The sequence below is a fragment of the Ranitomeya variabilis genome, chromosome 7 (genome assembly GCF_051348905.1).
Source record: "Ranitomeya variabilis isolate aRanVar5 chromosome 7, aRanVar5.hap1, whole genome shotgun sequence".
Taxonomy (NCBI): domain Eukaryota; kingdom Metazoa; phylum Chordata; class Amphibia; order Anura; family Dendrobatidae; genus Ranitomeya; species Ranitomeya variabilis.
In genome coordinates, this window is record NC_135238.1 from 136054806 (window position 1) to 136080369 (window position 25564).

The window sequence follows — 25564 nt, forward strand, 5'->3', positions numbered from 1 at the left end:
TTCTCTCTACAATTCTTGGCTCTTCACAACAAAGCCTTCGATGTTATTGTACTGTAAGATTTCCCATGTTATCGTTGAAGCTGGAGTCTTCTACCTCTATTGCTGCCCATGGCTCTAATAGTACTGTGGCGCTGCTGAATCTGATACCTGATGGGAAGGGATCCGCTCAGTGGCTGCTGAATACTCACCTTATGATGTTTTCAGAAAATGGGTGTTCTGTGCTTTGGGGCAGGACGTGGGGCAGGGTCTTCTTCTCCTCCGCGTCCCCCTCTACCAACCTCCTCTGCTTCTTGTCCAGGTCATTGATTATTCGGTGACTTACCTCCTTTTTGAAATTCTGCGCCTCCACTGTCATTGACCACTGGTCTTATGCCACCAGCACGCACAGAACAGGAAGCCCCACATCAACATCAGATTGCTTCAGGCTGTTCAAAATGGTTCCTGGTCATAACAGCTGGCATCAGAGTGGGCAAATTCCAACTTTGTACTGATGTGAATGAGTTACTGGTTTGTTAAGAGCTAAATGACTTTGATGTAACCCTGCCGCCCACAGATGGCAATGCCATGTATAGCAATGTGCTCCGGCCATTAACCTGGCATGAAACGGGCAAGAGATTATTGTTTATTTATTAGAATGTGTTGGCTCAGATTTACCAGGTTGAGTAAAAAATGTACAGTCTTACTCTGGGGCTAATTTCAATCTTGTTTGGGGTCCCACGGCTGTTTGGGGTCTTACCCCACCCGGCATGGCACTTTCAGCTGTGTCCCTCTCCTGGATGCAGATGCCGTTGAGCTCAGTTATAGAACAGAGAGCCGTCCGCTCCTCCTCCATCATTCCCCCTGTACATCTGACGCCTCAGCGCAGTGGGCCCCATGACTTTACTACATCGTGACCTGTGTGCTCAGCACACTTCTGTTCAGGCCACACACTGAAGACACCAGAGCAGTGGGAGATCCGAGAAGACTTTGTGGGGATCATCATACTACTTGGAGGGCTATGTGGAACACCATCATTCTGTTTGGTGGAGTATGTGGGGTGATCGTACTATTTGGAGTGCTACATGGGGGGACCATCATACTATTTCAAGGACTATGTGGAGGCCAGTACACTGTTTGAAGGGCTATGTGATTGCCATTATACTGTTTGGAGGGCTGTATGGGGGCCATTATAATGTTTTGAGGGCTGTGTGGTGGGGCCACTATACTATATATACAATGTGGAGGGTTGTGTTGGGTCCATTATACTGTGTGAAGGGCTAGTGGGAGCCATTATAATGTGTAGAGGGTTGTGTGAGGGCCATTATACTATGTGGTGGGCCATTATCCTGTTTGGAGGGCTGGTAGGGCCATTATAATGTGTGAAGATCATTATACTGTGTGGAGAGTTGTGTAGGGACCATCATACTGTGTGGAGGCCACCTTACTGTATAGAGGGCTGTGTGGTGGGGACTCTGAGGGCCATCATACTGTGTTTGGGTCACTGTGAGGTATCATTTTGTGGGGGGGGGGGGTACTGTAAGGTCATCATACAGTGTGTGTGTGTGGAGGGTACTGTGGAGGAATTCACTGTGGTGGTGTCTTACTGTGTCTGGGGGCATATTCTTGGCATAATACTTCATAGTGGCTATAAAAAGGGTATCTTAGTGTATGGGAACACTAAGGGGCTTCAAAAGAGGCAATAGTACTTGGTAAGGGCTGTGAAGTTGTGAGGTATGCTTTTCCATGACCCTGTAGAATATTATTATTTATTTTATTTTTTTTGGAGGGGGGCAATTGGGACTTCTGTGATGGGGCCCCATGATTTGTCTCTATCCCATATTCCAATCACATCTAAGAGCAGGAATAGGGGGTATATGTCATTATTCTTATATCACATCAGGACCACCCCAGCCTGCTGACAAGTCCCCGATCACTATCTGTGTAATGGTGGTGTGAGATCAGTGGCCCAAAGTCATTTAACCATTTAAAAACACCAGTTACTTATTCAAATATGTGATAATTGGCTGTTTGCCCACTTTGATGCCGGCTGTTATGCCCAGAACCCATTTGTGCCAGGCTGCGGGACATCCCTTTCTGATATATATACTTTTCTCTTTACTTTTTGAATAGGAAATATGGGGGTGATTACTTTCTTAGCCTTCCTATGGCATGTGATCATTCGATCGCTTGTACAGTATACTACAATATTTGAGTATTGCATGATATGGTGAAATATTACAGCCCTATGAAGCCCTGCCACAGGAAGGACCTCATAGGAGCAAGGGTGGACATATCATTGGTACAGCCTTTGCAGCCGCAATGGGGGCCCAAGAGGTAAGGGGACCTATTTCCACCTCCAAAACATATGGAATTGAGCATTTCGATGACCTGTTTGATTGTGAAAGGTCCTTATACTCTTCTAGCACAGTGGCTGTTGTCTGTCTGTGTCCGCCAGTGCATAGGAGTACCAAGATGGCAGTGATGGGGGGCTTGCTATGGCAACCTTGATGATCAGCTAACTGGCAACCCAGTCGTTTGTCAGTGGCATCTAGATGGTTAAACCGCAGCAATCAGACCTAGCTCTATTCACTGTTGTTAGAGGCAAATGCCAGTGGAATAAGACTGCCAGCACCTGCCTGATGCAGGGCACACCTGGTATGCACATGATATTAATATCCTTAGGATAGGTAATCCGTATCAGATTGGCAGAGGTTGCATGTAAACACTGAATGGAGCTGCACTGTACATCTCCGTTCTATATGTAGCTGCCACTGCCAGGAACTGCACATCAGATCCAATTAAAGAGAGTAGGAGCTGAGCCGCAGTACCCAGGAGCTGATCTGCAGTACCCAGGAGCTGATCTGCAGTACCCAGGAGCTGAACTGCATTACCCAGGAGCTGATCTGCAGTACCCAGGAGCTGATCTGCAGTACCCAGGAGCTGAACTGCATTACCCAGGAGCTGATCTGCAGTACCCAGGAGCTGATCTGCAGTACCCAGGAGCTGATCTGCAGTACCCAGGAGCTGATCTGCAGTACCCAGGAGCTGATCTGCAGTACCCAGGAGCTGAACTGCAGTACCCAGGAGCTGATCTGCAGTACCCAGGAGCTGATCTGCAGTACCCAGGAGCTGATCTGCAGTACCCAGGAGCTGATCTGCAGTACCCAGGAGCTGATCTGCAGTACCCAGGAGCTGATCTGCAGTACCCAGGAGCTGATCTGCAGTACCCAGGAGCTGATCTGCAGTACCCAGGAGCTGAACTGCAGTACCCAGGAGCTGAACTGCAGTACCCAGGAGCTGAACTGCAGTACCCAGGAGCTGATCTGCAGTACCCAGGAGCTGATCTGCAGTACCCAGGAGCTGATCTGCAGTACCCAGGAGCTGATCTGCAGTACCCAGGAGCTGATCTGCAGTACCCAGGAGCTGATCTGCAGTACCCAGGAGCTGATCTGCAGTACCCAGGAGCTGATCTGCAGTACCCAGGAGCTGATCTGCAGTACCCAGGAGCTGATCTGCAGTACCCAGGAGCTGATCTGCAGTATCCAGGAGCTGATCTGCAGTACCCAGGAGCTGATCTGCAGTACCCAGGAGCTGATCTGCAGTACCCGGCAGCTGATCTGCAGTACCCAGGAGCTGATCTGCAGTACCCAGGAGCTGATCTGCAGTACCCAGGAGCTGATCTGCAGTACCCAGGAGCTGATCTGCAGTACCCAGGAGCTGATCTGCAGTACCCAGGAGCTGATCTGCAGTACCCAGGAGCTGATCTGCAGTACCCAGGAGCTGATCTGCAGTACCCAGGAGCTGATCTGCAGTACCCAGGAGCTGATCTGCAGTACCCAGGAGCTGATCTGCAGTACCCGGGCAGCTGCACTACATCTTGAATGGGGATGTACAATGCAGCTCCATTTAGCGTTTTCATCCAGCCGTCACCTGATCTTATAACCGCTAATCGCAGGGGCTGGCTGGCAAATTTTAGCCTGGGGGGCAACCACACAGCAGTGGCCCATGAGTCACGGCCCATCCTTAAAGGGGTTGTTGGATCTTAAGCTACATGTCTAAAGTCACTGTGTGTGAATCCCCATATCGTGCACACTGTGAGGATTCTCTGGTGCCGGGAACAGGTGGTCTTGTGACTGCAAGCATGCGAATGAATATATATTATATATATATATATATATACACTCACTGGCCACTTTATTAGGTACACCTGTCCAACTTCTTGTTAACACTTAATTTCTAATCAGCCAATCACATGGCAGCAACTCAGTGCATTTAGGCATGTAGACATGGTCAAGACAATCTCCTGCAGTTCAAACCGAGCATCAGTATGGGGAAGAAAGGTGATTTGAGTGCCTTTGAACGTGGCATGGTTGTTGGTGCCAGAAGGGCTGGTCTGAGTATTTCAGAAACTGCTGATCTACTGGGATTTTCACGCACAACCATCTCTAGGGTTTACAGAGAATGGTCCGAAAAAGAAAAAAAATCCAGTGAGCGGCAGTTCTGTGGGCGGAAATGCCTTGTTGATGCCAGAGGTCAGAGGAGAATGGGCAGACTGGTTCGAGCTGATAGAAAGGCAACAGTGACTCAAATCGCCACCCGTTACAACCAAGGTAGGCCTAAGAGCATCTCTGAACGCACAGTGCGTCGAACTTTGAGGCAGATGGGCTACAGCAGCAGAAGACCACACCGGGTACCACTCCTTTCAGCTAAGAACAGGAAACTGAGGCTACAATTTGCACAAGCTCATCGAAATTGGACAGTAGAAGATTGGAAAAACGTTGCTTGGTCTGATGCGTCTCGATTTCTGCTGCGACATTCGGATGGTAGGGTCAGAATTTGGCGTAAACAACATGAAATCTTTGGGATGTGGTGGAACGGGAGATTCGCATCAGGGATGTGCAGCCGACAAATCTGCGGCAACTGTGTGATGCCATCATGTCAATATGGACCAAAATCTCTGAGGAATGCTTCCAGCACCTTGTTGAATCTATGCCACGAAGAATTGAGGCAGTTCTGAAGGCAAAAGGGGGTCCAACCCGTTACTAGCATGGTGTACCTAATAAAGTGGCCAGTGAGTGAGTGTGTATATATATATATATATATATATATATATATATATATATATATATATATATATATATATATATAAAGCTGAATGTGTGTGTGTGTGTATGTATGTATGTATGTATGTATGTCCGGGATTGGCATCTGAACCGTAGCAGCTACAGCCACAAAATTTTGCACAGTCACACGTCTGGACCCCGAGAGCGTCATAGGCTATGTTGTGAGGTGAAATTTTAACCCCGCGCTTTCCAATTCACCAAACAATTTTGCCCCTACCTACATAATGGGGAAAAAGTGAAAGGAAAAGTGTTGGAGGCGTCGCAGCTACAGGCACAAAATTTTGCACAGTCACACGTCTGGACCCTGAGAGCGTCAAAGCTATATTGTGAGGTGAAATTTTAACCCCGCGCTTTCCAAGTCACCAAACAATTTTGCCCCTATCTACATAATGGGGAAAAAATGAAAGGAAAAGTGTTGGAGGCAAATTAACAGCTGCCAGATGTGAACAAGGGGGACTTAAAGAATGACAGCGATGGCACCAAAGAGTATATACTGTACAGTTGCTAAGGTGGGGCCCCAACATGGGATAATCACACCACCACGGGGATATGAACACACACACAAAATGCGCCACACACTACCACGTGCTCGAACACATATACCACCCTCAGTGCACATTTCACCACACATACACCAACCTCGCCACATAAAAGTAGAAACACAAAAGTCGCCGCTCAAAACTCGCCACGCGCAAAACTCTCCACATGCAAAACTCGCCACACGTGCAAAACTCGCCACACGCAAAACTTGCACACGCAGAAAAATTGCCACACGCAGAAAAATTGCCACATGCACAAAAGTTGCAACACATGCAAAAGTTGCCTCACACAAAACTTGCACATACTCAAAAGGCACCACACATAAAACTCGCCACGCGCAAAACTCGCCATGCGCAAAACTTGCTGCACACAACTTGCTACACTAACCTGTCACATGCAACTCGACACACAAAAAGTTGCTACACGCATGTCGCCACACAAAACTCATCTCACAAAAGTCCCTACATGCATGTCGCCACACGCAACTCAACACACACAACTTGACACACGAAACTCGCCCTAAAACACACACAAGTCTGGTATCCTTCAAAAATAAAAATCTGATTAATAAGCAGACAAACTACAAGAGCAACAAATGTACCATATAGGAATCCGGCAGCTGTCAGTCACATGACCAGTCTATTATGTGTATGTGTGAGCTAATATATACTGCCAGGGGGTGGGCTTACTGTTGGCTGGGGATTTATCAGGCTGCCATTTTAGCTTACAAATACTGAGGTAAAAATACTGACCAAATAACGTGTGAACGAGGGCTAATACAGGAGGAGATGGCATACAGCTATATACTATATACAGGAGATGACACACAGGTATATACTATTTACAGGGGAGATGACACACAGGTATATACTATATACAGGAGGAGATGACACACAGATATATACTATATACAGGAGAGATGACACACAGGTATATACTATATAGAGGAGGAGATGACATACAGGTACATACTACATACAGGAGGAGATGACATACAGGTATATACTATATACAGGAGGAGATGACACACAGGTATATACTATATACAGGAGCAGATTACCTACAGGTATATAGTATATACAGGAGGAGATGACACAGGTATATGCTATGTATAGGAGGAGATGACATACAGGTATATACTATATACAGGAGATGACACACAGATATATACTATATATAGGTGAGATGACACACAGGTATATACTATATACAGGAGATTACATACAGGTATATCTAATATATAAAGCTGAATGTGTGTATGTATGTATGTGTGTATGTCCGGGATTGGCATCTGTACCGTCGCAGCTACAGCCACAAAATTTTGCACAGTCACACGTCTGGACCCCGAGAGCGTCATAGGCTATGTTGTGAGGTGAAATTTTAACCCCGCGCGTTCCAATTCACCAAACAATTTTGCTCCTATCTACATAATGGGGAAAAAGTGAAGGGAAAAGTGTTGGAGGAAAATTGACAGCTGCCAGATGTGAACAATGAGGACTTAAAGAATGAGAGCGATGGCGACAAAGAGTATATACCGTACAGTTGCTAAGGTGGGGCCCCGACATGGGATACTCACCACACACGGGGATATGAACACAAACACAAAATGCGCCACACACTACCACGTGCTTGAACACATATACCACCCTCAGCACACATTTCACCACACACACACACCAACCTCGCCACATAAAAGTCGAAACACAAAAGTCACCACTCAAAACTCGCTACATGCAAAACTCGCCATATGCAAAACTAGGCTCACGCAAAACTCGCCACACGTGCAAAACTCACCTCATGGAAAACTCACCTCATGCAAAACTTGCACACACAGAAAAATTGCCACATGTACAAAAGTTGCACCACATGCAAAAGTTGCCTCACACAAAACTTGCACATACTCAAAATGCACCACACATAAAACTCGCCACGCGCAAAACTCGCCATGCACAAATCTTGCTGCACACAACTTGCTACACTAACCTGTCACATGCAACTCAACACACAAAATGTTGCTACACGCATGTCGCCACACAAAACTCATCTCACAAAAGTCGCTACATGCATGTCGCCACACGCAACTCAACACACACAACTTGACACATAAAACTCGCCCTAAAACACACACAAGTCTGGTATTGTCCTTCAAAAATAAAAATCTGATTAATAAGCAAACTACAAGAACAACAAATGTACCATATAGGAAATACGGCAGCTGTCAGTCACATGACCTGTCTATTATGTGTATGTGTGAGCTAATATATACTGCCAGGGGGGAGGGCTTCCTGTTGGCTGGGGATTTATCAGGCTGCCAATAGCAACCAATCACAGCTCAGCTTCTATTTTGCTACAGTTAATTAACCTGAGCTCTGATTGGTTAATATAGGCAACAAAGACATTCTCAGTATAACAAAGCTAATATATGTTGTGAAATGCTTCTATTTGCTTAGTTTTTGCCTTTTAATAATTACATTTCTATCTATTTGTTTTGTGGTTTTTGTGTGCAGAATAAATTTTTGTTAACACATTCTATTTTGCTAACAGCAGTCATTAACCCGGGCGAAGCCGGGTAGTACAGCTAGTCTAATATATAAAGCTGAATGTGTGTGTGTGTATGTATGTATGTATGTATGTATGTATGTATGTCCGGGATTGGCATCTGAACCGTAGCAGCTACAGCCACAAAATTTTGCACAGTCACACGTCTGGACCCCGAGAGCGTCATAGGCTATGTTGTGAGGTGAAATTTTAACCCCGCGCTTTCCAATTCACCAAACAATTTTGCCCCTATCTACATAATGGGGAAAAAGTGAAAGGAAAAGTGTTGGAGGCGTCGCAGCTACAGGCACAAAATTTTGCACAGTCACACGTCTGGACCCTGAGAGCGTCAAAGCTATATTGTGAGGTGAAATTTTAACCCCGCGCTTTCCAAGTCACCAAACAATTTTGCCCCTATCTACATAATGGGGAAAAAATGAAAGGAAAAGTGTTGGAGGCAAATTAACAGCTGCCAGATGTGAACAAGGGGGACTTAAAGAATGACAGCGATGGCACCAAAGAGTATATACTGTACAGTTGCTAAGGTGGGGCCCCAACATGGGATAATCACACCACCACGGGGATATGAACACACACACAAAATGCGCCACACACTACCACGTGCTCGAACACATATACCACCCTCAGTGCACATTTCACCACACATACACCAACCTCGCCACATAAAAGTAGAAACACAAAAGTCGCCGCTCAAAACTCGCCACGCGCAAAACTCTCCACATGCAAAACTCGCCACACGTGCAAAACTCGCCACACGCAAAACTTGCACACGCAGAAAAATTGCCACACGCAGAAAAATTGCCACATGCACAAAAGTTGCAACACATGCAAAAGTTGCCTCACACAAAACTTGCACATACTCAAAAGGCACCACACATAAAACTCGCCACGCGCAAAACTCGCCATGCGCAAAACTTGCTGCACACAACTTGCTACACTAACCTGTCACATGCAACTCGACACACAAAAAGTTGCTACACGCATGTCGCCACACAAAACTCATCTCACAAAAGTCCCTACATGCATGTCGCCACACGCAACTCAACACACACAACTTGACACACGAAACTCGCCCTAAAACACACACAAGTCTGGTATCCTTCAAAAATAAAAATCTGATTAATAAGCAGACAAACTACAAGAGCAACAAATGTACCATATAGGAATCCGGCAGCTGTCAGTCACATGACCAGTCTATTATGTGTATGTGTGAGCTAATATATACTGCCAGGGGGTGGGCTTACTGTTGGCTGGGGATTTATCAGGCTGCCATTTTAGCTTACAAATACTGAGGTAAAAATACTGACCAAATAACGTGTGAACGAGGGCTAATACAGGAGGAGATGGCATACAGCTATATACTATATACAGGAGATGACACACAGGTATATACTATTTACAGGGGAGATGACACACAGGTATATACTATATACAGGAGGAGATGACACACAGATATATACTATATACAGGAGAGATGACACACAGGTATATACTATATAGAGGAGGAGATGACATACAGGTACATACTACATACAGGAGGAGATGACATACAGGTATATACTATATACAGGAGGAGATGACACACAGGTATATACTATATACAGGAGCAGATTACCTACAGGTATATAGTATATACAGGAGGAGATGACACAGGTATATGCTATGTATAGGAGGAGATGACATACAGGTATATACTATATACAGGAGATGACACACAGATATATACTATATATAGGTGAGATGACACACAGGTATATACTATATACAGGAGATTACATACAGGTATATCTAATATATAAAGCTGAATGTGTGTATGTATGTATGTGTGTATGTCCGGGATTGGCATCTGTACCGTCGCAGCTACAGCCACAAAATTTTGCACAGTCACACGTCTGGACCCCGAGAGCGTCATAGGCTATGTTGTGAGGTGAAATTTTAACCCCGCGCGTTCCAATTCACCAAACAATTTTGCTCCTATCTACATAATGGGGAAAAAGTGAAGGGAAAAGTGTTGGAGGAAAATTGACAGCTGCCAGATGTGAACAATGAGGACTTAAAGAATGAGAGCGATGGCGACAAAGAGTATATACCGTACAGTTGCTAAGGTGGGGCCCCGACATGGGATACTCACCACACACGGGGATATGAACACAAACACAAAATGTGCCACACACTACCACGTGCTTGAACACATATACCACCCTCAGCACACATTTCACCACACACACACACCAACCTCGCCACATAAAAGTCGAAACACAAAAGTCACCACTCAAAACTCGCTACATGCAAAACTCGCCATATGCAAAACTAGGCTCACGCAAAACTCGCCACACGTGCAAAACTCACCTCATGGAAAACTCACCTCATGCAAAACTTGCACACACAGAAAAATTGCCACATGTACAAAAGTTGCACCACATGCAAAAGTTGCCTCACACAAAACTTGCACATACTCAAAATGCACCACACATAAAACTCGCCACGCGCAAAACTCGCCATGCACAAATCTTGCTGCACACAACTTGCTACACTAACCTGTCACATGCAACTCAACACACAAAATGTTGCTACACGCATGTCGCCACACAAAACTCATCTCACAAAAGTCGCTACATGCATGTCGCCACACGCAACTCAACACACACAACTTGACACATAAAACTCGCCCTAAAACACACACAAGTCTGGTATTGTCCTTCAAAAATAAAAATCTGATTAATAAGCAAACTACAAGAGCAACAAATGTACCATATAGGAAATACGGCAGCTGTCAGTCACATGACCTGTCTATTATGTGTATGTGTGAGCTAATATATACTGCCAGGGGGGAGGGCTTCCTGTTGGCTGGGGATTTATCAGGCTGCCAATAGCAACCAATCACAGCTCAGCTTCTATTTTGCTACAGTTAATTAACCTGAGCTCTGATTGGTTAATATAGGCAACAAAGACATTCTCAGTATAACAAAGCTAATATATGTTGTGAAATGCTTCTATTTGCTTAGTTTTTGCCTTTTAATAATTACATTTCTATCTATTTGTTTTGTGGTTTTTGTGTGCAGAATAAATTTTTGTTAACACATTCTATTTTGCTAACAGCAGTCATTAACCCGGGCGAAGCCGGGTAGTACAGCTAGTATATATATATATATATATATATATATATATATATATATATATATATATATATATATATATATATATATATATATATATATATATATATATATATATATATATATATATATATATATATATGTATATATATAAAACACACAGTCCTACTGTATACAGTGACAGTCACACACACAACCCCACTGTATAATGACACGCACAGCCCCACTGTATAATGACAGGCACAGCCCCACTGTATAATGACAAGCACAGCCTCACTGTATAATGACACACACATGCACAACCCTACTGTATAATTAATGACACACACACAGCCCCACTGTATAGTGACACACACGCACGCACAGCCCCACTGTATAATGACACGCACAGCCCCAATGTATAATGACACGCACAGCCTCACTGTATAATCTCACACACAGCCTCACTGTATAATCTCACGCACACACTGTATAATCACACACACAGGGCCGGACTGGGACAAAAAAAAACAGCCCTGCCACACAAACCCCACCAGCCCACATACTATAACACTCCCCATCCCGATCAGTGAATTTTGCTATACTTTGTCCTGCCCTTCAACACTTCTCTTAAAGGCGTTATTTGAAGAGCCACATGTGAATGGCGCCGCAGTGCGCATGATCGAACACAGGTCCATTTACATGGTGCTCTTTACACCGCAGGCAGGCATCAGGGACACCCTGGGGATGAGGAGAGCCCAGAGGATGGCAGAGGACTGAGGAGCACAGCGCCCAGTGACCGCTCTGCAGAGGAGTCACAGCAGAGGTGCCATCTCCCTCACAGGGGACCAGCGCTCCTCCTGCCGCCCAGCAGTCTCTGCTCCGGAGCCAGGCGCCTCCTCCTCTCCTTCATTAGTGCCCCCAGCGCCTGCGTTGTAAGTTGGAAGGGCAGCGCAAGCTGCGCATGCCCGAAAAAAACCTTACAGTGCAGGCGCTGGAGACGCTAATGAAGGAAGAGGAGGTGGCGCCTGGCACACAGAGTACTGAGGGAGGCGTTTGTGTCAGGGGGGAAAAGACATGCCCCCCTGACAAACTACAGGTATGACAGGCAAATTCTAAAAATGATTACTTCAGCGTTGGAAGGGACCAGAACTAAAAGAGCCACCTTCACAGAATGCAGCATTACAGCTGCACAAGATGGCTTTTTTAGTTAAAAACGCCGGGGGGGGTTGAGGTTCCCTTTAATACAGGTGCTCATTAGGGTGGAATAACACTAGCATATGGCATTGGATGTGATCTGCCAATGATACTTGGCTCTTGCTCTGCTGTGAGCATGATCCGAGTGTCCGTGCTCCAATGCTCTCGCAGCACAAGTGTGGAGGAGACGGAGAAATTAATTTCTCCATCTTCTCAATGGTCTGACTCGCCGTGTATCAGACTGCAACATCTGCTGAGGAAAAAAAAAAACGACTGCACACGGACAGCAAGTGAGAAGAGAATCGTACCACTTTTGTGGAAGAAAATGGAACCGATTTTTTTTATACACTATATTAGTCCATGTGGCAACATTTCACTTCCATATCAGAGAAATGTGCAGTTACGGATCCGAAACGTTGCCAGATGGGCCAATAAGAAGTACGCTACTTTTCTCACAATTAATCAGAGTGATAGACAGATACACACACATACATAATAAGAATAGATACTGAGAATTACACCATTTATGCAGGACAGTAGAAGTATACACAGCTCACAATATACCGTATATACTTGAGTATATGTCGACCCAAGTATATGCCGAGGCACCTAATTTTGCCAGAAAAAAACTGGGAGAGCTTATTGAGTCGAGTATAAGCCAGGTATGCATTGTCCCCACATCCCCGTCCTTGTATGCATGGCTCCCCTGTCCCTGTATGCATGGCTCCTTATCCCCGTCCTTGTATGCATAGCTCCTCATCCCTGTCCTTGTATGCATGGTCCCCCCATCCCTGTCCTTGTATGCATTGCTCCTTATCCCAGTCCTTGTATGCATGGCTCCTCATCCCCATCCTTGTCTGCATGGCTCCCCCGTCCGCATGGCTCCTCATCCCCGTCTTTGTATGCATGGCTCCTTATCCCCATCCTTGTCTGCATGAGCTCCTTATCCCAGTCCTTGTATGCATGGCTCCTTATCCCCGTCCTTGTATGCATGGCTCCTCATCCCCGTCTTTGTATGCATGGCTCCTTATCCCCATCCTTGTCTGCATGGGCTCCTTAGCTCCTTATCCCCATCCTTGTATGCATGACTCCTTATCCCCGTCCTTGTATGCATGGGCCTCTTATTCCCATTTTTGTATGCATGGCTCCTTATCCTCGTCCTTGTATGCATGGCTCCTTATCCCCGTCCTTTTATGCATGGCTCCGTCCTTGTTCATGTATGCATGGTTCCGATAAAAAAAAAAAAACACATCCTACTTACCTTCCCTGCATGCCCTCGCAGCATCTCGTTTTGGTGCCAGCAGCTCCTGTGGCTGGGTGATCACGTGTCCCCCACTCATTAAGATAATGAATATTTAGGCCGGAGACACACTGCTGCGAGATACGGCCGAGTCTCGCTGGTTAAAAGCAAGCTGTGGCACCTGCACTCCGGAGCGGAGCGTGCAGCTGCATAGCAATACATGGAGCCGCACGCTCCGCTCCGGAGTGCAGGTGCCACAGCTTGCTTTTAACCAGCGAGACTCGGCCGTATCTCGCACCAGTGTGTCTCCGGCCTTTACCCACGCCTATGGGAGTGGAGAGGGGTGAATACTCATTACCTTAATGAGAGGCAGACACATGATCGCTCGGTCTGAAGAGCTGCTGGCGCCAGAACAAGATGCAGCGAGGGAGCGCAGGGAAGGTAAGTAGGATGTGTGCTGGAAGCCAGCAGCTGTGGCTGTGAACCCTATAAGAGAAATGAATATTCACGGCACTGGAATATTCTGTGACTCGCTGCTCCCCCTCCGTTTTTCTGGGACAATGACTCGTGTATAAGCTGAGGGGGGTGTTTTCAGGACAAAAAAAAATATGCTGAAAAACTCGGCTTATACATGAGTTTATACGGTATACTACAATCTATTATATACACAGAGGCATATTATATACCGTGTTAAGGAATATAGAGCGGTGTATATATTATATTAGATGGTGACCCGATTCTAACGCATCGGGTATTCTAGAATATGCATGTCCACGTAGTATATTGCCCAGCCACGTAGTATATTGCCCAGTGACATAGTATATTGCCCAGCCACGTAGTATATTGCCCAGTGATGTAGTATATTGCCCAGCCACGTAGTATATTGCCCAGTTACGTAGTATACAGCACAGAGCCACGTAGTATATTGCACAGCGATGTAGTATACAGCACAGAGCCACGTAGTATATTGCACAGCAATGTAGTATACAGCACAGAGCCACGCAGTATATTGCCCAGCCACGTAGTATATTGGCCAGTCACGTAGTATATTGCCCAGCTACGTAGTATATTGCCCAGCAACGTAGTATATTGCCCAGCCGCGTAGTATATTGCCCAGCCGCGTAGTATATTGCCCAGCCATGTAGTATATTGCCCAGCCGCGTAGTATATTGCCCAGCCGCGTAGTATATTGCCCAGCCATGTAGTATATTGCCCAGCCACGTAGTATATTGCCCAGCCACGTAGTATATTGCCCAGCCACGTAGTATATTGCCCAACCACGTAGTATACAGCACAGAGCCACGTAGTATATTGCACAGCGATGTAGTATACAGCAGAGCCACATAGTATATTGCACAGCGATGTAGTATACAGCACAGAGCCACGTAGTATATTGCCCAGCCACGTAGTATATTGCCCAGTTACGTAGTATACAGCACAGAGCCACGTAGTATATTGCCCAGCCACGTAGCATATTGCCCAGCCACGTAGCATATTGCCCAGCCACGTAGCATATTGCCCAGCCACGTAGTATATTGCCCAGTGACGTAGTATATTGCCCAGTGACGTAGTATTCAGCACAGAGCCACGTAGTATATTGCACAGCGACGTAGTATACACCACAGAGCCATGTAGTATATTGCCCAGCTACGTAGTATATTGCCCAGCCATGTATGTCACAGGTTAAAAAATAAAAAATAAACATATACTCACCTTCCGAGGGGTCCCTTGTAGTTCTGTCGCCTGTGTGCCGTGCAGGCGGCAGCTTCCGGTCCCAGGGTGTGATGACGTCGCAGTCACTTGACCGTGACATCATCGCAGGTCTTTCTCGCGCAGGCACTCAGGACCCGTGATGACGTCGTGGTCACATGACCGTGACATCACGGCAGGTCCTTCTCGCAGACCATCCTTGCCAACGGAACCTGCCGCTTGCATGGACCGGTCACCGGAGCGTTGCGAGGAGTGGGAAAGGCGGCAGAAGGTGAGTATATAATGATTTTTTATTTTTTTAAAATTATTTTTAACATTAGATCTTTCTACTATTGACGCTGCATAGGCAGCATCAATAGTAAAAAGTTGGTCACACAGGGTTAATAGCGGCGGTAGCGGAGTGAGTTACCCGCGGCATAACGCGCTCCGTTACCGCTGGCATTAATCCTGTGTGCGGTGACTGCGGGGAATATGGAGCGGGCGCCGGGCATTGACTGCAGCGGAGTAGGGATGGACTAATCGGACTGTGCCCGTCGCTGATTGGTCGCGGCAGCCATGACAGGCAGCTGGCGAGACCAATCAGCGACTTGGATTCCATGACAGACAGAGGCCGCAACCAATGAATATCCGTGACAGACAGACGGAAGTGACCCTTAGACAATTATATAGTAGATAGTGTAGAGATGTGGCAGCAGTGTATATATAGTGTGTGTACACCAGTCACAGTATCACATACAATATATAGGTGATACTACAACTATACACATCAGTCGCAGTGTCAACTATATATTGTATATATATATATATACATAGCGCCATACTATACAAACATCTCTACACTCTCTCTCTCTATGTAATATATATATATATATATACTGTATATATATATATTCAAAAAATATACACACACACACATCTCTACAATATACGGTAATTAGGACAGAATTATACTATGTTATGATGCATACATCACGTAGGAGACACAGAGGCTGATGTACATAGGAGACACCGCGACTGCTGAATATATATCACATTGAAGCTACTGTATATACAATATATAGTTGACACTGCGACTGATGTGTATAGTTGTAGTATCACCTATATATTGTATGTGATACTGTGACTGGTGTACACACATTATATAGATGAAACTGATAAAATAAAATTATATATATATATATATATATATATATATATATATATATATATATATATTAGACACAGATAGATAGTGCTGCTATACACAGCAGTATCACCTATACAACGTATATGCAGTAGTATATACATTATACAGGTGATACTGCAAATGTTGGATACACGATATATAGGCGATACTGCTACTGCTGTATATAATGATAGTATCACCTATATATCATGTATACAGCAGTCTATATACATTATATAGGCAATACTGCTACTGATGTGTATATATGTTATATATAGGTGATACTGTTGTGTATATATGTACGTGTGTGTGTGTATACACACACACACACCAGTATAGCCTATATAACGACATATATACACATCAGTATCACCTATATACACATCAGTAGCGGTATTGCCTATATAATGTGTATAGACTACTAAATATACATTATATAGGTGATACTGATGTATATAATCACTATACTACCTATATAATGTATGTATAGCAGTCTACATCTTATATAGGTAACACTGCTACTTATGTGTATATACATTATATCGGTGGTACTGCTGTGTATACATGTACATATATGTGTATACATACATGTGTGTGTACAGTATACTGTATATACAGTATGTATACACACACACTGCAGTGTCACCTATATAAGGTATATACGCATCAGTAGCAGTGTCACCTATATAAGATATAGGCTGCTATACATACATTTTAGTGGTATAGTGATTATATACAGCAGTATCACCTATATAACGTATATATAGCAGTCTATACACATTATATAGGTGCAACTGCTGTATATACATTAAAAAATCATCTTGGGACTCACCCAGGTCCCTGAGATTGGGGGGGGGAGGTCGGGAGGATGAAGGGCTGAGATGTGTTGGGTCCTCTCCAGCGTCGGCAGTGAAGAGGATCCCAGGCATTGGTGAGCAGCAGTCTTCTCTGACGCTGGTACAGGCCGGCCAGCGTCAGACACAGTCAGGTCAGGTGGAGGCGTCCTATGCGCGCCGGCCTTTTCAAATGTGCGCGCGTGGTCTCCTGCTTGCCCGCGCTGACACGGGCAGCAGACGAGCACGCGCAGGAACTAGGACCGCGGCCGTGCTCGCGCACTAGCGTGGGCCGCCGCGGCACTTATCAGCGCGGGCAACGCGCGCACACAGGACCTGGCTTAGTTTTAAAGGGCTGGCTGGAGGGATGCGGCGCGCTATGTATTAAAATCGCTGCCGGTCCTCCAGCGGCCCTGTGCAGCTGCTCAGGCACCGGCCCGGGGGGCATATGCACTCCTGCCACCTGGCCCAGTCCGCCCCTGGCTAATCGGAACGCAACAGTGAAGTGCATTCATATGGATGGGAAATAACTTCATATCTTGATGCAAACCCTTTAAATTCTATTGTTCTCATTGGGACATACCTCCATGTTGTCTCTAACATCTTTTTGTATTGAAAGGGAATATGTCAGCAGTGTTTTGTTTTGTAATCTGACAACAGCATGAGGTAGGAACAGAGATCCTGATTCCAGTGATATAGAGACAGAAAGCTGCTTACAGTGCTGGGGGTGTGGCTGGACTTGCAAGCACAGTTGTCCTGTGGTGTTAATCTACTGCTGATAAACCACTGACTGTATTGACAAGAGCAAAACATAGCTCAGTAAGTGACATATTGTTGGAATCAGGGTCTCTTCCACTACATCATGGTGCTCACAGATTACATAGCAAAAACCTGCTGACAGATTCCCTTTAATGTAAATCTTACACAGCTGATGAATTCTGGCTAATGACTGACTTGCTCTGGACTACGAGGCCCATTTGTAATGTTATAAGCATCTCTCGTTGGGTGCTCACCCTTCTGTTATGTGTTCATTTCTTTATTCACAGGAAGGGCAGACTGTCCCTACTATGCCAAAGCTGAACTCCTAGCAGATTACCTTCAGAAAAACCTGCCAAACTTCCGGATTCACAAAATGACACGACACCCTGATAACTGGGAGGTACGAGATCCCTGCGTGTACCTCTGTACTCATTTTGAATGGCATTCTGCCCAAGTTACACAGTGTTCTCTGTAGAAATGGCACCCAAATCTCAGCAACGTGCACAGCAGATAGGGAACACTGTGATGACGCTTTCACATGGTCCGGAGCCTATCCGCAGTGTCCGTGTGCTGGACAGGTGGTCTTCTCCCCTATAGACCTCTTCTATACGGCCAGTGATGGTGACAGCTGGGCTGCGGCCGAGCTTCAGGACTAGTAAGTGTTAGCTCTCCTAGTTCTCATGGCTTCTTCTTGATGTGACCACAGGAGGTGACACTCCCCGTAAGGCCGCCATCAGCCCATAAATGCCTGGAGGCACACGGCAATCCAGGGCAAATGTCTATGATTGGTGTAGGCACAGGCAAGAATGGATTGGAATATGGGAGGTTTCCTATAGATTGTTAATTACATATAATGAAAGTCAAAAGTACCTTACCGGCAGGGCCAAACCTCCGACTCCACCAAAATGGGCTCCGACTCCACAGCCCTGCCTACCGGAAAACTTTTACCCTAAAAAAAGTTATTTCAGGCTGCAGAATTTTGTAGCCATTCTGCAAAAACTGAAAGTGTTCCAGTCCTATTGTCTGTGCAGAAGAAATCCTGAGATTGTTTTATCTTCTGTAGGAGTGGCTGGCGGACTTATGTATAAGAAATGGATGGAAGCACAACCGCTCTCCTGTAATATGGAGAGAGCTGCTAGATCGTGGAAGCAAGGGATTACTACTTGGAGGCTTCAATGATTTCATGGAACATGCCCAGGTAATTTCATGTAGCGTATTTTTGTGAATGAATCAATGTGATGTCTTTTTAATATATCTCATTATCCTAATTGTTTGTTTCTTGTAATTTAGCAAAATGCAATAGCAGCAAGCTACTAATATAACCCTGTGTTACACATTCCAGGCTGGTTTTAATAAATGATATTTGTGATAACATAGTGTATATAGTCATTTTATTCATATTTTTTACTTTCTCCTTTCCAAAGCTTATCGGTTCATATACATGTTTTCTTATTTAATAATATCTTTAAATGTTTATTCCCAATATCACAATGTGGTCTTATAATAATGTACATATATAGCTATTCATTTGTGCCAATAACTAATTGTTAGAGGGCATCTGTCAGTATCAACCATCCTAAGCTGTCTATATGGTCATGTAGGCCATAGGAAGCTGAATAAAATGTCACTTTGATATGTGATCTGATATCTTATTCCAGAGAAATCCACATTTTTCTTCTATGTACAGGACTTGTTCAGGACTATGGCATACCTCCCAACCATCCCGGATCCAGCGGGACTGTCCCGATTTTGACAGTCAGCCCCATGATCCCGGGCGGGACATTAGTTGTCCCGCACTGGTTGGGAGGTGTGTACATCACCCGGCAGGGCCGTATCACGTGCCTAGGGCGGGGACAATGCAGGGGGCGGTACCTGAGCAAGGTTTGTTGTTGTTGTTTTTTTTTTTTTTTCTTTATAAAAGCTGGGTCACCTCTCGACCGACCCCGGCCGCCCGCCTCCCACCCACCCTCCTTGAAGACGATACTCACCCTGCTCCAGCGATGCCTGGTCTCGGCTTCTGCAGCGCTCCTGAATGAGCGGTCACGTTGTACCGCTCATTAAGGTCATGAATATGCGCATATTCATGACCTTAATGAGCGGTATCACATGACCGCTCACGCAGGAAGAAGGTGCTGCGCCGGGAGTCGGGACAGAGCCAGAGGGATGTCGGCGCGGCCGCGCGGTGAGGAACAGGTAAGTATGAGGGACGGGGGGACAGGGTAGGGGGATGAAGGAGGATGGTATGCCGCGCCATTCAAGATGGGAGTGGGGGGTGGGGTGGGGTGGAGAGATGAGCCATGCATACAGGGGGGGGGAAATATGAGTCATGCATACAGAGGGGGGGGGAATATGAGCCATGCATACAGGAGGGGGAAATATGACCATGCATACAGGGGGAGGGGGAATATGAGCCATGCATACAGAGGGGAGTAATATGAGCCATGCATACAGGAGGGGGGAATATGAGCCATGCATACAGGAGGGGGAAATATGAGCCATGCATACAGGAGGGGGGGAATATGAGCCATGCATACAGGAGGGGGAAATATGAGCCATGCATACGGGAGGGGGGGAATATGAGCCATGCATACAGGAGGTGGAAATATGAGCCATGCATACAGGGGTAGGGGGAATATGAGCCATGCATACAGGGGGGAATATGAGCCATGCATACAGGAGGGGGGGTCATTATACAGTATTAAGCATCATGTGGGGCCTCTATACACTATGGAACATCATGTGTGGCCAATGGCCATTATACAGTATGGAGCATCATGTGTGGCCGTTATACAGTATGGAGCATCATGTGTGGCCATTATACAGTATTGAGCATCATGTGGGATCATTATACAGTATAGAGCACTGTGTGGCCATTATACAGTATGGAGCACTATGTGTGGCCATTATACAGTATGGAGCACTGTGTGGCCATTATACATTATGGAGCATCATGTGTGGCCATTATACACTATGGAGCATCATGTGTGGCCATTATACAGTATTGAGCATCATGTGTGGCCATTATACAGTATGGAGAACTGTGTGTGTCCATTATACAGTATGGAGCACTGTGTGGCCATTATACATTATGGAGCATCATGTGTGGCCATTATACACTATGGAGCATCATGTGGAGCCATTATACAGTAAGGAGCATCATGTGTGGCCATTATACAGTACACAGCATCATGTGTGGCCATTATACAGTACGAAGCATCAAGTGGGGCTATTATACAGTATGGAGCATCATGTGTGGCCATTATACAGTATGGAGCATCATGTGGCCATTATACAGTATGGAGCATCATGTGGCCATTATACAGTATGGGGCATCATGTGTGGCCATTATACAGTATGGAGCATCATGTGTGGCCATTATACAGTATGGAGCATCATGTGTGGCCACTATACAGTATGGAACACTGTGTGGCCATTATACAGTATGGAGCACTGTGTGGCCAATATACAGTATGGAGCATCATGTGGAGCCATTATACAGTATGGAGCATCATGTGTGGCCATTATACAGTATGGGGCACTGTGTGGCCAATATACAGTATGGAGCATCATATGTGGCCATTATACAGTATGGAGCATAATGTGGCCATTATACAGTATGGAGCATCATGTGGCTATTATACAGTATGGAGCATCATGTGTGGCCATTATACAGTATGGAGCACTGTGTGGCCATTATACAGTATGGAGCACTGTGTGGCCAATATACAGTATGGAGCATCATGTGGAGCCATTATACAGTATGGAGCATCATATCTGGCCATTATACAGTATGCAGCATCATGTGGGCCCATTATACTGTATGGAGCATCACGTGGGGCCAGTACAGTGTACGCAGCATCATTTGGGGCCATTATACAGTATGGAGCATCATGTGTGGCCATTATACAGTATGGAGCATAATGTGGCCATTATATAGTATGGAGCATTATGTGTGGCCATTATACAGTATGGGGCACTGTGTGGCCATTATACAGTATGGAGCATCATGTGGAGCCATTATACAGTAAGGAACATCATGTGTGGCCATTATACAGTATGGAACATCATGTGTGGCCATTATACAGTACGCAGCATCATGTGTGGCCATTATACAGTACGAAGCATCCTGTGGGGCTATTATACAGTATGGAGCATAATGTGGCCAATGGCCATTATACAGTATGGAACGTCATGTGTGGCCATTATACAGTATGGAGCATCATGTGGCCATTATACAGTATGGAGCATCATGTGTGGCCATTATACAGTATGCAGCATCATGTGGGCCCATTATACTGTATGGAGCATCACATGGGGCCAGTACACTGTACGCAGCATCATTTGGGGCCATTATACAGTATGGAGCGTCATGTGTGGCCATTATACAGTGTGGAGCGTCATGTGTGGCCATTATAAAGTGTGGAGCGTCATGTGTGGCCATTACACAGTATGGAGAGTCATGTGTGGCCATATTTTTTTTTGTTTATAATTATTGTTTACGAAACATTGTGATCAGAAGTGCTAAATGGGTGTGGTTGGGGTGTGACTAGTTGTGAAATGCGTGTGGTCAGAGGTGTGGCCTAAAATTTGCTGCGGCGCGCTGCGCGCGCCACTGACTGTGTCCCTCTTTCCCTTCGTTGAAAGTTGGGAGGTATTCTATGGGCCGGACATTGATCTGCAGGAGAATGTGCCTCCAGAGCCTATTTTAAATAAAAGGAGGCATTGCCAGAGATCACACAAGCAAGAAAGAGACTGGGCTGAGCGGTCTTTACTGCCTGCTGCTGACAGATCAGTTATGTGAATCTGAAAATGCTGCTCTATTAATGTATATGGCAGAAGATAATCCTCTGCCATATGCATCTATAGAACAGGATTTCCAGTTGTACACCATTTATCTATCAGCAGCAGGCATCAAATACAAGTCAGCCTTGCTTTCTTCAGCTCAGCTTTGTCTTGTTTTTACAAGCTCTGTTGTGGAGGCAATTGTGTTTTGCTGATGGCAGATGATAAAATCCTTCAGGCAGAGTTTTATGCAGGACCATACAGTATATAAAAGTGTGCATTCTACACATAGATTATCTTGATAATGTGCCAATTACTGGTGGATGCAGCAGAGCTGAGCCCATTATAGCAGATCTGTTTGGAATGGCTATGCTGTTTTACATATTCCTCAGTCAGCTAGTTTCCAGTCGAGCTCTGAGAGGTGGGGTGAGTTAGAAGCACATAGGAGAGGTAGGGGTCTGCAGCACTAAGGAGAAGCAGTGTGCGGTTAAGAAATGTAGTTATAGCAGTGTAAGCATAGGACCTCCCATTTAGCTATGTGACGCTGGATGCACATAGGGCAGATTGGAGAAAATAAAGACATAAAAGTGCGAGACAGAAATTTTATATTGCGCTTTCTGAAAAATGCTGCAATTTTGGGAATTACCATTTAATTTCAGAAATTGTATCCATTGTTCCTCCAGAGCAAATGGGGCTGCATACTGGGATTTATATTCAGTTATTATTATTTGATTGACTCTAACCAACCTCCAAATTCATTATGGCTTATAAGTAATATAGAGGTGCTACCTGTGCTCTTCTATGTGTCTGTAAATGGAAGTACTGTACACACTGACATTTAGCATTCTTATGCGCAGTCTTGTCAATCATTTATAATATTTATCAGAAACAAAGCTTTCTTTATTACATTACATTCTTATTTTTGCTTTATTATGATGTTTTTCAGGAGTATTACAATGTAACATCAGCCATGATGAGTGATCTAATGAAGGGGATTTCAGCAGAGAATATGCAAACCCACCTTGATTTAGCAGAAGAGGAAGATAACGTTAGGAAGCAGTTCAATCCGCTCCATATCTGGATTACTGGGTATGGTGGAAAAAACAACTGTGCTGTTTGTCACTTTCTATTTGGTAAAGTGCAGCTCAACATTTTTGTTCACATGCTGTAGATTTTCAAATGTGTGGAAAAACTCTGAAGTTTCATTGCAGATTTTATCCTTTGCAATGAAAAGGGTGAAATCCGAGGTGAATTCATCCCACAGTCCGCCTCACCATCAGAATTCCCCATAGACTTACAGTGAGATCCATGTGTAACTATCCCCTACCCATGTCTTCTGTAGACAGTGCAGTCAGCAGATAAAGCGGAGGACAGGGGTTTGGCAAAACTTTTTAATATACTGTATTTTTGAAAAGCATTTTACTCCATTTTCAAAAGAGCTCTGTCTAAAAACCCGAATGTTGGTACAAAAAGAGACCAATCTGTCTTATGAGAAACATCATCTTTCCAAAGGCTAATGGAGGCATAAAAGAAACAAACTGAGCTGCTACTCACCACCCCATGGTCCAGCGCTGCCTCACTGTTTTTCTGGTAATTTTGCACAGGCTGCAGCAGTGATGTCATGTTAACAGCGCTGCAGCCAGTCACTCAGTACAGCAGCCCTGATGTCCACAGTATGGGCCCCCTGAGCTCAGTGATTGACTGCAGCACCGTGTATGTATGTGACCTCACCTCTGCTGCCTGCACTCAATCACCGGAGCAGCGGCAAGAGCAAGGGCTGGACTCCGGGAAGGTGAGGAACAGCTCAGTTTGTTCCTTTCTGTTGGTATTTTATGCCCCCCCTTAACCTCCAGAGTTCCAATCTTTTAAAGAAGACAATGTTTTTAAGAGATGATATGCAGTGCAGAACATTAACACGGCATTTATCCGAAAATACTACGGCGCTCATTCTGCAACTTCACTACTAAAATGGAATGAGCTCTATGAAAATTCAGCCAGCTCTCCACTAACAGAGAATGCAGTGAGCACAGATCAGCGGGTGTGTGGAGGTGACACCACAGCTAGCAAGCATTTGTGGTGGACATGTTCTTTAGGGACAGACTACGGTTGGCTGTCTTGAAGCATACCAGTAAGATACTATTGGAGCAAAGGTCAGGACGGGAGACTTGCTGTTTTAGTACAGTTTTTAATTATAATATTTACATGAGCGCAAATGATGCAACAGAGTGACTGATATTACAGTGGCTTGCAAAAGTATTCGCCCCCTTAGCTTTTTATCTATTTTGTGAGAAAAATATAAGCATAAATTAAATTTATGGGATCCAATAACTAAAAATTGTCATGCGCATATGTATTCACCCCTTTTGCTATGATGCCCCTAAATATTTCTGGTGCAAGCAATTCCCTTCGTAAGCCACATGCTTAGTGAAAGTAAGTCCACCTGTGTGCCATCTATGTGTCACATGGTCTGTCAGTATATACACATCTTTTCTAGAAGGCCACAGAGGCTGCAACACCATTAAACAAGAGGCCCCAATAACCAACCAACACCATGAAGACCAAGGAGATCTCCAAACAAGTCA

The 25564-nt window shown here is 45.1% G+C and overlaps 1 protein-coding gene across 6 annotated transcripts in view; it reads left to right on the forward strand.

The window, feature by feature from the left end:
- The window catches only part of MDH1B (malate dehydrogenase 1B), an 80977-nt gene that overhangs the window by 1365 nt on the left and 54048 nt on the right, over positions 1–25564 (forward strand). For all 6 annotated transcript variants that reach the window (XM_077275741.1, XM_077275744.1, XM_077275743.1 and 3 more), the window contains exons 2-4: positions 18488–18600; positions 19264–19398; positions 23929–24071. In XM_077275741.1, the coding sequence (XP_077131856.1) occupies positions 18488–18600; positions 19264–19398; positions 23929–24071 (391 nt within the window). The remainder of the gene's footprint in view (positions 1–18487; positions 18601–19263; positions 19399–23928; positions 24072–25564) is intronic.